The 17,781-nt window shown below is 33.7% G+C and overlaps 1 protein-coding gene across 7 annotated transcripts in view; it reads left to right on the top strand.

Moving 5' to 3' along the window:
• The window catches only part of LOC143225112 (uncharacterized), an 86,323-nt gene that overhangs the window by 49,737 nt on the left and 18,805 nt on the right, over nt 1-17,781 (top strand). For 5 of the 7 annotated variants that reach the window (XR_013013618.1, XR_013013617.1, XM_076453903.1 and 2 more), the window contains 8 exons: nt 3,271-3,385; nt 4,923-4,982; nt 8,131-8,205; nt 8,484-8,661; nt 11,056-11,114; nt 11,254-11,280; nt 13,950-14,078; nt 16,717-16,828. Coding sequence is in view for 5 of the 7 variants with exons in the window: in XM_076453903.1 (XP_076310018.1) it covers nt 3,271-3,385; nt 4,923-4,982; nt 8,131-8,205; nt 8,484-8,661; nt 11,056-11,114; nt 11,254-11,280; nt 13,950-14,078; nt 16,717-16,828 (755 nt within the window). In the remaining 2 variants the exon portion in view is untranslated. The remainder of the gene's footprint in view (nt 1-3,270; nt 3,386-4,922; nt 4,983-8,130; nt 8,206-8,483; nt 8,662-11,055; nt 11,115-11,253; nt 11,281-13,949; nt 14,079-16,716; nt 16,829-17,781) is intronic. The other 2 variants (XM_076453904.1, XM_076453905.1) reach the window with 1 other exon arrangement.

Here is a 17,781-nt window from a genome sequence, read left to right as displayed (position 1 = left end):
TTTTAAGAGGATAACGTTTCGAGTTTGCTCTGTTAGTCAGATCGTACAGCTTACAACCTATATACATTGTTATGAGTTGTACGATCTGACGAATAGAGCTAACTCGAAACGTTAGCCTCTTCAAATATAAATACAAAAAAAAAACACTCGGCGATTCTGTAACATGTTTTTTATTTAAAGAATAGGTCACAGAACTGCCGAGTTTTTACATTTGTATTTGAAGAGGATAACGTTTCGAGTTAGCTCTATTGGTTAGATCGTACAATTCACAACAATATATATATAGGTTGCAAGCTTAGCCTCTTCAAATAATACAAAAAAACAAAAAAATTCTGTAACATGTTTTATTTTAGGTCACAGAACTGCCGAGTTTTTACATTTGTATTTGAAGAGGATAACGTTTCGAGTTAGCTCTATGGTTTTAATTACGTGTTTACTTAGACAAATCGAATGCTTAATAAACAATCATAATGTAAATTAATTTTGAGTTAGGGTTTTCAAAGGTTCACTAAAGCAACGTTATATGCAAGCCTCATGTCTACGAACATTAGCCATTGGACATTTGTACATTTCGTAGCTTAGTATCCATGTTACAGTAGGAAAGCTAATTCTGTAATTATATCCTTGAAGATGAAGTAGTGTGATCTAGTCCGCTTAAGATTATTTTATTCACATATGTAGAATTTTTGTGAAATAGCTTCGCTAACACTTCAGCTTAATACATTTAACTCATTACAAATTAGAGCCTTATTGTTTGTTTGCTTGCGTTTTGAATATTCGTGCAAACTTGCCCGAATGTTGTTCGTGCTAGTCGCTAGCTATTGGCTTACTTTTGTCTGACCAAATAGTGGGATTGACTGTCACTCTATTGACGCACTTAAGGCCTTAAAGTTTGTTTTGTTTGTTTGTTTTGGAATTTCGCACAAAGCTACTCGAGGGCTATCTGTGGTAGCCGTCCCTAATTTAGCAGTGTAAGACTAGAGGGAAGGCAGCTAGTCATCACCACCCACCGCCAACTCTTGGGCTACTCTTTACCAACGAAAAGTTGGATTGACCGTCACATTATAACGCCCCCACGGCTGGGAGGGCAAGCATGTTTGGCGCGACTCGGGCGCGAACCCGCGACCCTCAGATTACGAAGCGCATGCCTTAACGCGCTAGGCCATGCCAGGCCCCAGGCCTTAAAGTGTGGAACGCAATTCTTTATATATATTTTTTTTGTAGTGGATTGCAAACGACGGACCCGCAGAGCACAATCCAGCATATTAAATACTGGCCTACATCGAGAGCATTAGCACTGTTCATTGGTAAAACAAAACTAAAACCGTCCTACTTAGAGTTTAAACGACTGAAATATACTTCAATGACATGTTATTAATATTTGATATTTGTGAGAAATCCAGGGTAAAACTTTTATGACTATGGTACTTTACGGACTTGTCAGTAAGTTTTTAAGTGTTTGTTAAAAATTGGGTGATTTCAGCTTAGGCACAAAGCTACACAATGGGCTATCTATGATCTGCCCACCACGAGTACCGAAATTCGGTTTCTGTCATTGTACGTCCGCAGGCATACTACACTGTCACTGAGGGAAAATTTTAAATGAAACATATTCTTTCCAACTCAAATTTTGAAGCTTTTAAAAATAGTTTGTACAAATAAAAAGTATCAGAAATCACATTATTCTGTTTTTAAGCAGTTAGTAAATTTTTCACAAAAATAATTACGGTTTATGTATTTTGTTTATAAAAATAAAAATAAAAACAGCGTACTAAACAACCACCTTCGTATTTTTACACCCAGCACAGTGATATAACAAATTAATCGTTTTACACAAGGCAAGTTAAGATACCAATGAGTGAACTCATAGTGATTCATTTTTTTCCTAATAAAAACATCAGTTCTACAACAGGTTACTTGAACAAATTATGAAGAGGGTGCTGATGATTTACAAAAGGACTTAAATCATTTCTTGAGTTAGACAAATAAACAGCAAATGAGTTTTAATTATAAAAATGCAAGATAATGCATGTTGGTTATCATAATTAGAATTATAAGTATAATTTCTATAAGAATAACCTTAACATGAAAGAAAGGGATCTTGGTTTAATAGTTGATCAATCTCCGAAATCACATTTGGAAACTATTTTCAGTCTTGGGCACTTTACCTTAGGAAGACATTGAATTGTTGGAGAAGGTTCAGAGAAGGGTTACTAGAATGGTTGAAATTTCTTACATTGTTTTCTACTGAAATAAGAAGAGTTAGAGGGAATGTCATTGAGGTGTTTAAGATTGCAAAACGAATTGGTAGTAGTGTTGATGATTCTGACTTTTGTTTTGAAGTTCGCGCAGAGCTACACAAGGGCTATCTGCGTTATTAAGACTAAACGGAAAGCATCTACTAATCACCACCTACCGCCATCTTTTGGGCTACTTTTTTACCAACAAATAATGGAATTGACAGTCACATAATAAAACCCCCACGGTTGAAAGAATGAACATGTTTAGTGTTGATATATAATCTTGTTTTGTACTTAAGATTAATAACAGTAACACTAGGGGACAAAAATATAAATTTTGACGGGATAGGAATCATCTGCAACTAAGACAGTTTTATTTTTCTAACAGGGTGGTTGGTCTTTGGAATGGGTTACCTGAGGAATGTTTTAGACGCAGTAAACTTAAATGAGGTTAAGCAAGTGCCTGATAAGTAAATGAATGATAAGAGTTTGCTTTAATGTATTTTAAAATGTATTTAATAATAGTTTTAGTTTATTTTAGATGATGGAATAGCCGAGATGGACAAGTAGGTCCCATGTTGCATCAAAACATTATGTTATCTCTGTCTTGAAAATTATAAATTCTCAATCTAAACATACCTTTGTTATCTGTATTTGAATATTTGGCCTAAAAATAACTCTTTCATACCATTTCCACAAGATACTGGTTTTTCTGAAGCATCATGCGACTTACAAAAGAGAAGCATTGAAACATAGGTTTCATGTATTATTTCCCACCGCATTTTTATATCAGTCGTTGTTGTTTGTTTGTAGTTGAACACAAATCTACAGAAAGAAGAATCTGTGTTGTGCTTAACGCAACTATCGAAACTAGATTTTGAGTTATAATCCTTTTGACTTAATACTGAATCACTGGCAGACAGTTGTGGTTGTTATGTTTTAATGTAACGTATTCAGCATTCTGTATATATTTTAAAGCTAAAAAAACTTTAAATTCAATGTTAATTGTTCTGCCTTTCTATTATTTTAGTTCTGCCGACATTTTACAACGTCAGAGACAGCGCGAGAGGATTGAAGAAGAAAAGACGAAAACGAAAATGACAAAAGAAATCCAAAAGCGCCAGAGAGAAGAGGAAAAACGACGGGTTCGTATCTGTTTTTCTTTATCACTACCGTTTTATTTTCTACTATAATTTGAATGTATGTATACTCGTGAACAAATATTATAAGAAATATAAGTTAAACTAATAAATTTTACAGCCATAAATAAAACTTCACTGGTCTTTTTTTCAACTAATATTAAAAATGTATCTCATTCAACTTTAAGGAAGTAAAGATGTTAAAATTTTAAAACAACAAACAAGATAGAGTAATACGAAATGCAAATCAGTTTTTGTTGTTTTTAAACATAATAATATTCTTATTATATATTTTAAATTACAGACTAACTAAATAAATTAATTTTGAAATTATGATTAATTAAAGTCATTATTTATTGCACAAATTTATTGTGAATTCGATTGTTACTGTTGTTATCGTTTCATGTAAACGATACTTTAAGCTGCACTAACATAACAAACACTATGCCACCAAGGGAATATAGTTAAAATAAAATAAAAAGCAATGTCAGGAAACTACTTGTCATTTTTATTTTATATTTATGTATACCACACAATAAACTTTCTTTTATGGTTACTTTTAACTGATGATGATCTATTATAAAAGATAGATTTTAAGTAAGATAGTTTCTTCTGTGAGGAGTTACTTCAATAAACTGTGTTGTTGTTTTCATTTAACATTACTGTCTCTACAAAATGACTAAATCGCAGCTTCCAAATAAAAACATTATTTCTACGAAGGGTTACTTGATTAAATTATGTTAGTGTTTTTTATTTCAATATTATTCTCTTCACGAAGAGATCCCAAGAAAATGCCACCGTTTATTCAGGGGTTTAAAAGCTTTATGTTTCATTTCATAGTTTCATAGTTTTATTAATTTTAAAGAAATAGTGTAAGGAATTAATATTTGTTTTATTATTACCATCCTATGTCCAATTAAAGTATTTATTTTTCATTGTAACCCAGATCGCTTTATCGAGTTGATGTGAAAATAATAAATTTAGTGTTTTTGAATACGTGTATTAAATGACCGTTATTACAGTTATATAACACTTCAATACGTGTATTAAATGACCGTTATTACAGTTATATAACACTTCAATATGTGTATTAAATGACCGTTATTACAGTTATATAACACTTCATACTTATTGTTTTCTTTAAATGAGATTTAAATGTGTATATGACTAAGCAACTAATCATGTTTATTATATTAGCTGGTTGTAGTGTTTGTATGTGTTGATCTTAATGTTTGGATGATAGTAGTGCTGTTTGGATGTATTGGTATTATTGTTTAGTTGATAGCTGTAATGCGTGGATATGTTGGTCGTAATGTTTGATTGACAGCTGTACTATTTGAAAACGTTGATCTTAATGTTTAGTTAATAGCTGTAATGCGTGAATATGTTGGTCTAATTTTTAATTGATAGCTGTACGACTTGGATATATCGGTCGTAATGTTTGGATGTGTTGGCCTTAATGTTTGGTCTGTAGCTCTATTGTTCAGGCATACTATGATTAATAAGCACTTTAAAAAATCTCTTTTTATGAAATAACTTTCAGGATATGGAGATGTTAATAAGTTATAATCCGTGGAACAAATCAGGAGCCGGAGCTCCAAAGGTAAGCCATTCTCTTTCCTCGTAAAACTATATAATTTAGTAAAACATTTCCAGCTCTTTTACAATAAAACTAATTACTTTTAGTATTATGAACTGTACACTATTACCAATATGAAAATTTGTATGACAAGTCAAAATCAACTTCTCTCTAATAATGTTCCATATTTGAGAAGTTTGAATTATGCACCGTGTCCTCAATGTGGATGGTCTTCATCATTGCGATTAATCCGTTAAACTATAGACTAACAGCTTACGGTTTAGTTTCTTTGAAACAGTATAATATATAAGTCAAATTGCCAATGAATAATTTAGTTTTTTTAACAAATAAAAATCTCCTAATTAGAGCACATTAAGATATAAAGATTCCCTTTTCTGTTTAGTGTCTTTAACAAATGGACGATAAGCAGTTTATCTACTTTATAAACCACTTCGTGATCACTTGAAAACTAGATTTACGGTTACATTGATTGTTGTGCCAAAGTGTATTACAAATCATCATATGGCAAGGAATTCATGATTATCAACTATTCATTGTTTATAATAAACCATGACAACCTGCTCTTCTTAAGCTGTGCACATTGATAATAACATTATCTTTATTGTCTATATTATAAGAAGTAACCACCCCACTTCAGCATTCAAAGAATGCCGCTTCACGCTGATTGGCCGCCTCAAGAAAGGAGGGGAAATGGAAATGTCATAAAAGATAAAGATGTCGTAGTTCCATAGGTGCTCATGATATTATAGTTCTACAAAATGTCACCAAAGGGCGCAGATAACATATAGTAGGCTGAAATTATAAAAATATATCGTAGTTCTATTCGAGACAGATGGTTATGATGAACGGTTACGTAATAGTATTACAAATTAGGAAACATGTTTTGAGGCCGCAAAGACAGGCAGCTATGACTCATATAATACATGTCTCAACAAAAATATAATTAATTAATTATTTTTTTTAAAAAAGGACCCTTAATACTAATTCATTTATAATTAGTTCGTCCTAACAAGGATGCTTAAGAGTAATTAATTAAATGATTTATATTTCAAAATAAATAATCACTGTTAGTTTAGATGCAACATCGACTATCTAATAAAACCAATCTTTGTAATATCACGAATTGAGTTTCTACTTCCCACGTTCTTAGGGTTTTAGAAATTCACGCAACATTACACATGGACTACCAACACATACTTGTCTTTAGTCTTGTATTGATTAACTAGAGAGAACGTAGCTAGTTAACAGCTCTCACCGCCATCTCTTAAGCTAACCTTTTCTGATCGATTGGTGGAATTTGCCTCACGTTCTAATAGCATATTAACGTTCTTAAAGTACAGATTTCGTTTATTTGACAAAGGGTTACGAACCTCCTTGGTTTCAAAGTCCGGGCATGCTGACTTCTAGGCCACAGATAGCCTATATAATTCAGGAACAGCAGATACGCACCCATTACTGTGTGGTTAAAGTGAAAATCTGGAGTTGGGGTGGCAGGGCTATGCTACTATGTTACTCTTCTTAGAAAAAAATTAAAACTACTATTCAGTACAATATTTTATGAAGTACATACACTTTATATTAGAGAAGGTAAAGCCGCCATCATTTCTGACAAAGTTCATACCGTCTTAGGCCTATCCTCGTTTTAACTACTGGTATCACTCTCAATCGACGTGAATATTTAGAGTTAGGATGATTTGAGTTTGAATCCATGACCAAAATACTACGTTGATCTTTGTTATTCTAAAGTAACTAAGGGATCACTTTGTATATTAGTTTCATGAGCTGGTACTCAATATTATATACATCATTGAACGTGAGTATATTTTTATTATTAATACAAATACGTGTACTACAAATAATTCGTCATGTATTTATTTTACACTTTAATATTTATTCTATAAAACAAAGAAAAAAGAAAGCAACTCTCTCGTAAGGCTTTAAAGGTCTTTATTTACAAACTCTCCTACAATATAGTCGTAAACGTGAAACAACATAATAAATTAGTATTCTATGTATGAACATGAAAATGCTGTTACTTTGTTTGTTTATTTCGCTGTAACACAATGCTACAGAATAGACCATCTGTGCTTTGTCTACCGTGGGGAATCCTGAATTCAACATTAAGCTGTAAACGCACCCCTTTACTCCATCGGGAGTCAATGTTTACACTACACATTCTGTTAATAGTCTCCAATAGACCAACTTCTTAGCAATAAATATAGTTTCCAGTAAAATTCCATTTTCACGTATTACTACTTTACTAACAGCGTTATTGTAACCACAGAAAATTCGTAGTATCTGTTCAAGTTCACTTTTTAGCGTGTTTTTTTGAAAGATATTGTTTTTGGGTGGTTTATTAACCAAAAGTTTTGGGATAACATGAGACCTAATTGCCCATCTCGGCTGTTCTATACTCTAAATTAAACTAAAACTATCAATTTTCTTTTAATCTTAAAGTCAGACTTTATCATTCATATACTTATCAAGTTTTCTCTTAAACTCACTCAGATTTACTGCTTTCGCAACATCTGAAGGCAATCCACTTCAAAGAAAAACAACCTTGTTAAACAAATAAAACTGCCTTAACTGAAGGTGACTCCTACCATGCCAAAATTTGTATTTGTGTCCCCTAGTCCTACTGTTCTCACCGTTAAATATGAAAAGTATGATGCAGCAACACTTTCAATTCATTTTACAAGCTTAAACACCTCAATCAGATCACCTTTAACTCATCTTTTTCTCAAGATCAAACAAGTTGAGAGATTTCGACCTCTCCTCGTATGACAACACCTCCATTCCAGCATCCCTCTAGCAACTCTTCTCTAACCCTCTCCATCAGTTCAGTGTCTTCCTAAAGCGAGGAGCCCAAGACAAAACACAGTTCTCTAAATATGGCCTAACCAGTAACCTATGGAATGAAATTATAACTTCTTTAGAGTTAAATTCAGTATTTCTGTACATATAACCTAAAATCATATTTGCTCTACCACTAGCAACAGCACACCGTTTGGATGGCTGAAGAAGATTGATCAATTATTACACCAAGATCCTTTTCTTTCACGACATTTTAAGGCTATTCCAATTCAAATTATATTTATAATTTAAATTATGATAGCATAATAAAAAGTATTCCTTACTTCATTTTTTCTAGGAAGATGTAAAGAGAAAAAAAAATATAGAGCCACAACTGACTAGTAACATTGAAGAAGACGACGATGCCTTGGGGGTAGGCAAATAGTTTATAAAAAATAGCAAAATGTTTATGATAGTATATGGTTAAGTTCAACTAACAGCGACAATCTTGCATTATTTATCGCTTTGATTCTATTTATTAAACAAAATTAATTGTCGAATTAATTATATTACATGCGTATGTCAAATTTAATGAAGACACTAGAATTTTTAAACTTGGTAAAATTTAAATACATTATCAATTACTTTATGTATTAATTATTTATAATCTTAATGATCTCAGCTTAAGAAATGTTCCTTGTAAATTTTCAGAACACGTTATTTGGATTTGGAAGACCTGGAGCTGGCGCACCTCACCGTACTATGTCAGGTCGGGTGAAGACTCAAATATCTGGAGATCCGGATATACGGTTTCAAGACGCCCAGCACGTCCGGCTAAGTATTGATAATCAACTTCGATATAAGAATTCAGACAACGAGAAAACAAATGGTAAGATATATGTACTAAACATAAAGGTGTTATTAGAAGAAAAAAAACGAGAACACCAATGGTAAGCTTTGATAAACATGAAAGTATAATTTAAAAAAATGAGAACATTAATGGTGAGCTGTACTAAACGTAAAAATATTATTAAAAACAGAGAACTAATGGTAAGTTGTGCTAAACATAAAAGTATTAGTTTCAAAAATGAAATTAATGGTAAGGACACATATTGAATTAAATAATGTATATACATATACACTGCTCGCCAAAATCTTAAGGCCAATGAACATAAAGAAAAAAATATGCATTTTGCGTTGTTAAACTCGACCACTTATTTGAGTCGAGCTTCTAAAGATGAAAATAAGAAAAGGGAAAATATAAAAAAATAGCATTTAATAGGGAAAATGTGAACACTATGAAATTAGCCTAAATACTAGCTGGTCGAAAATTTAAGACCATACTGAAACGAAGCGTTAATCGGCAAACACGTAACGAAATTTAGTCATTTGTGTTCAAGCATTAGCGTTGTCAACATCTTCCACTTACATCTCCTGTGTTACATTGGGTAAAAACATGGCAAAGGCTAAAAAGTTGACAGAGTTTAAACGTGGCAAAATTGTCGAGCTGCAAAAGCAAGATCTCTCTCAACGTGCCATCATTGGTAAGATTGGCGTAGTAAAACTGCTATTGCAAATTTCTTAAAAGACCCTGAGGGATACGGAACGAGAATTTCAAGTGGTCGGCCCAAGAAAATTTCGTAGACGTGGAGCAGGAGGATTTGACGGGTTGTCAAATACCAGCCGATCGTCGAACCATATTAAGGCCCTTACGGACGCAGATTGCAGCTCAAGAACAATAAGACGGCATCCACGAGAGAAAGGCTTTAAAAATCGTATACGTCTTCAAAGGCCACGCATCGTTCCACACAACGAAACAGCTCAGTTAAACTTTGCTGAGAAGCACCAAACATGGGACGTAGAAAAGTGGACAAAGATTTTGTTCTTGATGAGAAAAAATCTAACCTGGCTGGTTCAGATGGCTTCCAACGTTAATGGCACGATAAGGATATCCCACCAGAGACATTTTCTACACGACACAGTGGAGGAGGCTCCATCATGATCTGGGGTGCTTTCTCCTTCATGGCACAATCGAGCTTCAGGTTATACAGGGGCGTCAAACAGCAGCAGTCTACATTGGCATGTTGGAAAGAGCATCTTTATTGACTGAAGGCCCTCACTTGTGTGGAAATGACTGGATCTTGCAGCAGGACAACGCTGCAATCCACAATGCTCGCAGGACAAAGGACTTTTTCATGGCGAATAATGTGACGACCATCAAGTGTGTTCGCCCGAGCTGAACCCTTCTGAAAACGTTTGGGACTGGATGGTAAGGGAAGTCTATAGAAATGAACGTCAATTTCAAACAGTGCATGATCTTCGTGAAGCCATCTTCACCACTTGGAATAACATTCCAGCCAGCCTTTTGCAAACGCTTATATCGATCATGCCAAAGCGAATGTTTGCAGTTTTTCGCAATGAGGGCCGTGCAACGCACTACTGAGACATCTTATTGGGCATTTCCTACCCTGTTTAGGACTTTTTTTTTTGGTATGGTCTTAAACTTTTGACCAGCTAGTATTTAGGCTAATTTCACAGTGTTCACATTTTCCCTATTAACTAAAAAGTTTTTTCTTTTTCTTTTCTCTTTTCTTATTTTCATGTTTCGAAGCTCTACTCAAATAGATGTTTGAGTCTAACAAAGCAAAATGCATATTTTTTCTTTATGTTCGTTGGCCTTAAGATTTTGGCCAGCTGTGTATCAGTGCGAAATAAAGTACCCTAAGTTTCATCTGCACGTTTTTGTACTTGATTGAGTGGTAAACTAATTTTATCGATAATATGTTTACAACTAGAATATTTCAATCCGTGATGACTAGAAAACCCACTTATACAGAAAATTGTATATGTAAAAACGGCTGGTATGGATAGAGAACATTCTATGTAGAGGAGCTATTGGTCAAATTTTAAAAACATTTTATAATGGTCGTTAGCAGAACTTTCTTTTATATACGACAGCCATCCTTAATTTAACAGTAATAGATTAAAAGGAAGGCAGCTAGTCGACACCACTAACTGTTAACTCTAAACTACTCTTTTATCAATTTCACATTATAACTCCTCCACAGCTGAAAAGGGGATAATTTTGGTGAAGGAGATTCGAACCTGCAATCGTCAATTTGAGAGTCGAGCCTTAACACCCAGCCCGACCTTGTCAAAGAGCTGTTCAAACATTTGCAGGAAAATGACAAACAATTTTCATGCGTTACCATAGTTTGTACGTGACTCTTTGTAACTTTTAAAATAAACAAAAATACGTTAAAGTATTTTATTTTGTATTTAGAAATGAGGAGGCAAGATGAATTAACAAGAAAAGAACGTCTGAAGCAGATGCAAGATATGGTGAGTTACGTAACAAATATGACCCGTATATAACATTATTTATATCATCAGTCCTATCAGACCGTTATAAAATAATTATCTTGTGGTTACACATTACATATATAATACTTACCTGTTTCTTCTTTCATCTTACATGCAGCAAATGAAACATTTGGAGGATGAAGAGGTGAGCTTTAATTTGTACCAAAATAAAATAAGTATAAATATTTTATTAGGTATTCAGTCTTGCTAGTATGAACAAAAAATCAGTCAATACATTAATTACAATCGTTGAAGCTTTGTGTAAGGTATAACTTCGAGCATTTTAAATATTTGTTTAATTTCTGTGTAATTCCAACATATCTTCTGTTTACTCCTGATAGTAATCATTTATGCTTGGGAGAAATATGAAACATGAAACAATGTTTTATATTGCCTGTGATAATGTCAGTAGTTAGATTTGTACTTGTATGATATCCGCCAGAGCGCGATACAAGTGTGTCGACATGGGATGGGGATGTAATTTAAGATAAATTCGTCGTAGTTCTAAACTTATCCATCAGGGGTGCATTGTGAGGCGTCCATGATGCCATAAGTTACCACTAGGGCACGTTGTCAGTGACACGTTGCTAGGCCGCCATCACAGGCAACCATAATGTCTTATATTTAACATCAAAGGGCATTGTTAGGGAAGTTTGCTAGATCACTACGATATGTAGCTATAATGGAAAATTATGTAACAGTAACATAAACTACAGAACGTGTTTCTAGATGGCCAGAACATAGTGACTCATACAGTATATCTAAACATGAATATAATTACTCACTAATTAGATAGATAATTAAATAATTTAGTTAATTCGTCTTAAAAAGGACACTTAATAGAAACATATTAGTTCATTAATTAAATTACAATAAAATCAAATCCTAAATAAGAGCACTTAACTCTAATTCATTAGTTAATTAAATCATTTATAATTTATTTGACATAAGAATGCTTATTATTAAATTAGTTACATTTCCTTATCAATTAAGTAGTCTTAGATGGATGATATGTTACTCAATTAAGTGATTAAAGATTTTCAGTTGCATAATTATAATAAACAATCTGGACACAATATTTCTTTTTAATATATTATTTATTTGTTTTCTTAGTTTTACAATGTGATCTAAATTCACGTATATTAAGGATATGTTTACATTAAAACGTCAATTAATTACCATTATTTCAATAAGTGTCCATTTTAACAAATGAGAAGGTATTGCTAGACCATCTACAAAATAGTGAACACAGTGCTAGAGAATTCTGTTTTTATTCCATAAAACTAGTGAAAAATAACGTTTTGTTATATGAAAAGAATTTAATGAAATCAGCTAATGTTTATTTTATATTTCTTGCTGCTGTTTTGAAGAGATTTTTTAGTTAATAGAAATTAGTAAGAAAACATTTAAAATAAAATCATACAGAGAACTTTGTAGTTAATTCAAAGTGGAGGAAATTCTATATCTTTTTTCACGACGTGTGGTAAGGTTATGTGTGGAGTTTATTCGAGAATAAATGAAAAGTTTGAGTAAATGGTTAAATCTCATCGGTCAAGAAATCTGTTACGTGTCTGGCTGCTGATTCTAATGATCGCAGATTCTATCAATGCGCCCTCTGTTGATTTTTATCATTGCAGCCAAGATATTGTTATTTTATTCTACTTCGTCTCGGTTTGTTTGTTTTTTTTTTTTGTTTTTTTAATTTTGCTCAAAGCTACACGAGGGCTATCTGCGCTAGCTGTTCCTAATTTAGCAGTGTAAGACAAGAGTTGGAGGTGGGTGGTGATGATTAGCTCCTTCCCTCTAGTCCTACACTGCAAAATTAGGAACGGCTAGCGCAGATAGCCCTCATGTAACTTTGCGCGAAATTCAAAACGAACCAAACCAATCATCATTTATTATTTGTAACATTAATGTTGACGTTTTCATGATGAGAAATACAAATAATGGACCTGTTAATGTTTACCCTGTATTACCTGTGATGTTAATACCGACATTTTATTGAAAATTAAATCAAATAATGAACCTATTCATGTTAATCTTGTATTACTTATACAGTGGAACCCCTCTAAAGCAGCCACCTTCGGGGCTGAGGCAAAAAACTGGGCCGATTAGAGGGATGGCCTGATTAGAGGGGTTCCACTGTACATAATTAGGGATTATGTAAACAAAAAAAGAGACTGTGATTGAATGACCGCTTTCAAGGGGTGACCGAATCTGAGGGGTGGCCGCTTAAAGGGGTTCCACTGTAGTTCTAAAACGATAAAAATTCTATAACTCGTGCGCATTCGAACGGCGGACTTGTTTCTTCAGGTCCACCTGCCCCACACTGGCACAGCATTATGTCTACGGATTTACAACGAGTTTCAATATTGATGGTGGGTAGAACATAGCCCATTATGAGGTTTTGTTCTATAAATAAACATGTTCTACCTTTCGAAAGTGCTCGGGTCATAGTTTTTATTGCTGTATATTAAGATTTTTTGAACCTATGTGTTTTTCTGACATTAGATATACTTCTAATTGTCTTTTTTTTTTTGCAAAAAAGTTCAAACAACGTCCAGTTAGTGTTTGTGCCAAGATTAGTTGTAATCGTATATTTTTTGTGGAATAAGTACAATTAGTTTACCACCACATTTCTTGTCATCACAGATACGTTTTGTTTTGTTTTAAAATAAAATATTTAGTGGGCTGGTTAATCCCTCTATTATTTTTATCAACATCTGGCATGTTTTTTTTAAATAATAATTACGAAATGAGATGGTGGATTACTTTCATTCACATGAAGTATTCTTTTACTTTTGTGTTGAGTAGGAATACCAACCATGGGGTAAAGGCTTTGGAAATCCAGATCGGGACAGTCGAGGAAACGTTCGCAGACACAAGTTTTCCAAAGAACCCCAGCAGGGAGCTTTGGAACCTCAACCCCTGACCGAAGATTTGGTAAGTTAGATAATTACACAAAATTTTTCAGCCTATCTTATTTTTTCTGGAAATAAATTATTCTATAAAGCTCTCTGATATTCAACTTTTGCACCGAATTTTAAATGGCGTAACTCCGAACCCTCTGATCTATGGAGTTGATCGTCAAGTGACCTCCCATCACAACTTAAACATGATATGCGAACCGAAGACTTTTAACCGATCAACCAACGTTTGTTTAATTTTCTTTCTAAATTGTCTTTCGATCCTGTTTTAACAGTATTTTTCCCCACACAATTTGCAATTGCTTTATGAAATTGGTTTTCAAACAGGTGTGCCAACATTCAAAACGGCGTGTTTGTTTTAGTGATATATACATGATCTATTGTCTCGCTCAGTAATAGCTGTCTAATGGCTGTTATTTGTTTTTTATTAAGCGCATAGCTACACAAAGGGCTATCTGTACTCTATCCACCACAGGTATTTAAAATCGTTTCCTAGCGGTTTAAATCCGAAGACATACCATTATGTAACTAGAGGGCTTGTTGTCTAAATGAGATATATGCTTTAAAAAAAAGAAGAAAAGTATTATAACCAAGAATTTTCACAGAACAGTGACTCTCCTATTACTCTACATAAAACTGATCACTGTAGGTCAACTTCGTGTTATTTTCTAAATTATCACTGATCTGATATATTTTTTTTCTAGAATCCTTATTTAGAAACCTAATTTAATGTAACATTTTAAAGCACTGACTTTTGATACAAATTTATTGGCTTGCCGGTGGCTCAGCAGTTTGTTTTGTTTCGACTTTTGTTCATAATTTGGCAATGATGGACTAGGGAGAAGACCGTTAGTCAACATCACTCACCGCCAACGAATAGTGTGATTGACTGTAACGTTATAACGACACCACGGTGACGGAAACTCCAACCTGATACCCGCATATTGCGAGTCGAGCGCCCTATCCACTAGGCCCTTCCTCGTCTAGTACAGAAGTAAGTGAGGGCTTATAACGCTTAGAGATACCACATTGGGCGGTTTTGTTCTTATCGGCGAACAAACTACCTTCATCCGAATAAAAATGTGCTTTCTTTCCAGCCTTGTCGATCTGTCCGCAAGTTTGTCCAATGTCGCAGAAAATATCAATATTTTAATCATGTAACTCATGATCTTTAAGTCACGTAAAAATCTATTCAATGGATGAAAGTTTTATGTAGCATTTAATCTTTCAATCAGGTATGATTCAATTCCAGAAACTGTGTAAAAAGTACTGCAGTTATTTATTTTTTGTTTGTATTTTGCTGTAATTTTGAAAACTAAACATCATTAATTAAGATATACTTTAATTATTTGAGATACGTGATTATTTAGTTCTCCTGCTGGTAAAGATGACATACCAACAACACTCTCTTGCTTTTTTTTTTAAATTAAATAAAACAAAACTGATTGATGGAATTAGATCATAGTTTACAGGAGCGTCAAGCGTCTCCCAAGAGTAAATCGATCAAGTATTGATGGCTTGTAGGTCGAAGGTCAAAGCTGTATTGAAACTTTATGAGTTTTTCTTAATAGTATAAATATGTATATATTGAGAGTTTTTCCTTGAAGAAGAAAGGCCCACCTTTCGAAAGCGCTCAGGTTATAGGATGTTTTTTTTTTATTATTTCATTTCTATCAAGACTTCAACATACGCCATTAATATAAATTGGGAACAATATTGTAATGTTCTATAATGCATACGCCGCAACTTTCAGGGTTCAATCATGAAAATATAATATATACACAATAATAACATATATAAATAAATTCAACACAGTTAATAAACAAATACCTGACCAATATTTCTCACCCATTACTAAATAAACAGGTTATTATAAACATTAATAAATCAATAATAACTGAGTCAGGAGAAACAGCCAGAGTTAATAAAACTGATCTCCCCCCACATAAAAAAAAACTATTCAAACAACACCTTTCAATAGCAATATTGAGTGACAACCATTAAATAACTCTCCTTTTCAACAACTATCTCAACACTCTCTTTTCATGAGGTTTCTGGTAGGGTATTTATTTACTGAGTAGGTCACGAGAGTACAACTTCATGTGACGATAAATTTGCATACAGTTCTGCTATATTAATAATATCTATACGTCACTGCTAGGGAAGCTGGATTAATTTTATCATACACACACACATATGTATATTTAATTATAATACAAATTATTAGCCAGAAGATGAGTTAGCATTTTTAATGCAACTAAAAATTCATGGATAAACTAAACGATAAAAGGAAATAATACATGAACGATAAACGAAACCACAATCATAAAAACATAGAATTTTGTATCTCACAATAGTATTTTAAAAGAAAATACAACACACACACACACACACACACAGGAACAAAAATGGTGCCCCCCAGTGGTTCAGCGGTATATCTGCGGACTTACAATGCTAAAAACCGGGTTTCGATACCCGTGGTGGGTAGAGCACAGGTAGCCCATTGAATAGCTTTGTGCTTAATTCAAAACAACAAAAAATGGAACTTTTTATTATGAAAATCAACATCCTGATATTTTAATCTTCATAACAGTTTATTTCCAAAGTGAATAAAAAATGAAGAAAACGTTTTAAATTATTTATAATATTCAAAGGGAACTGCTCTACCTTTGAGTAATCGTGGTGGAAATGGTGCTCCTCAACTAACTGCAAGCGGTAATCTGAAGACTCGACTAAAAAAGACATTGGATAGTTCTACAGTTCTCGGTAAGTGGCTCTGTTAACGTGTTTTCACGGTCGCTTTCTTTGTGCAAGTTGTGTTAAGTGTTGTAATTCATGCATATGGTACTTGACCATCAGGACATGTGAGGAGCGAGCCTTAAATTAATTTTTGTATGCAAGTCATTTAATTTCAATTTATTATTTATATTAGCTTAAATGTTTTCTTTATAGATTGTCAGTTGTTGTTTTCATTATTCTGAACTGTGTTGAATAAAATTTAATTAAACTAGGAGACACTTTATATAAATATTGCATATTACGCTCTGGGCCCGGCATGGCCAAGCGTGTTAAGGCGTGCGACTCCTAATGTGAGGGTCGCGGATTCGCATCCCCGTCGCGCCAAACATGCTCGCCCTTTCAGCCGTGGGGGGTGTTATAATGTAACGATCAATCTCACTATTCGTTGGTAAAAGAGTAGCCCAAGAGCTGGCGGTGGGTTGTGATGACTAGCTGCCTTCCCTCTAGTCTTACACTGCTAAATTAGGGACGGCTAGCACAGATAGCCCTCGAGTAGCTTTGTGCGAAATTCAAAAAACAAACAAACATTACGTTCTGTGTCATTAAAGTTAACCACATTTCAATTTCCCTGGATTTTAGAAGAGTATGCAACGTGAGAAAGGTAACAATGTATTTCTTTTATAATTAAATGTATTATGCTATAAAGATGTCAGATGAGTGGCTATGCCCTCACGTGTTTCGATTTAGCAGTTGCTTTTAATAAGGCGGTAGGTTCCATCAGGTGACTGACTATTCTGTCTTGCAACCTTCTTTTTCAAAATAATGTTTTGCCATTTTTTTTTTTAAATATCTCATTATGGATAGTTCGAACATTCAGGTGGGCGGTAGCTGTAACAGTATTATAGTTTGTTTTTCCCCCTTTTTTTTTTTCAGTGAGTGGGTGAAGGCACGTTCACTGTTTTACTAATAATCTTCCATTA

Source organism: Tachypleus tridentatus, chromosome 9 (assembly GCF_004210375.1).
Source record: "Tachypleus tridentatus isolate NWPU-2018 chromosome 9, ASM421037v1, whole genome shotgun sequence".
Lineage (NCBI taxonomy): Eukaryota > Metazoa > Arthropoda > Merostomata > Xiphosura > Limulidae > Tachypleus > Tachypleus tridentatus.
This window is presented reverse-complemented; position numbering and strand designations above follow the sequence as displayed.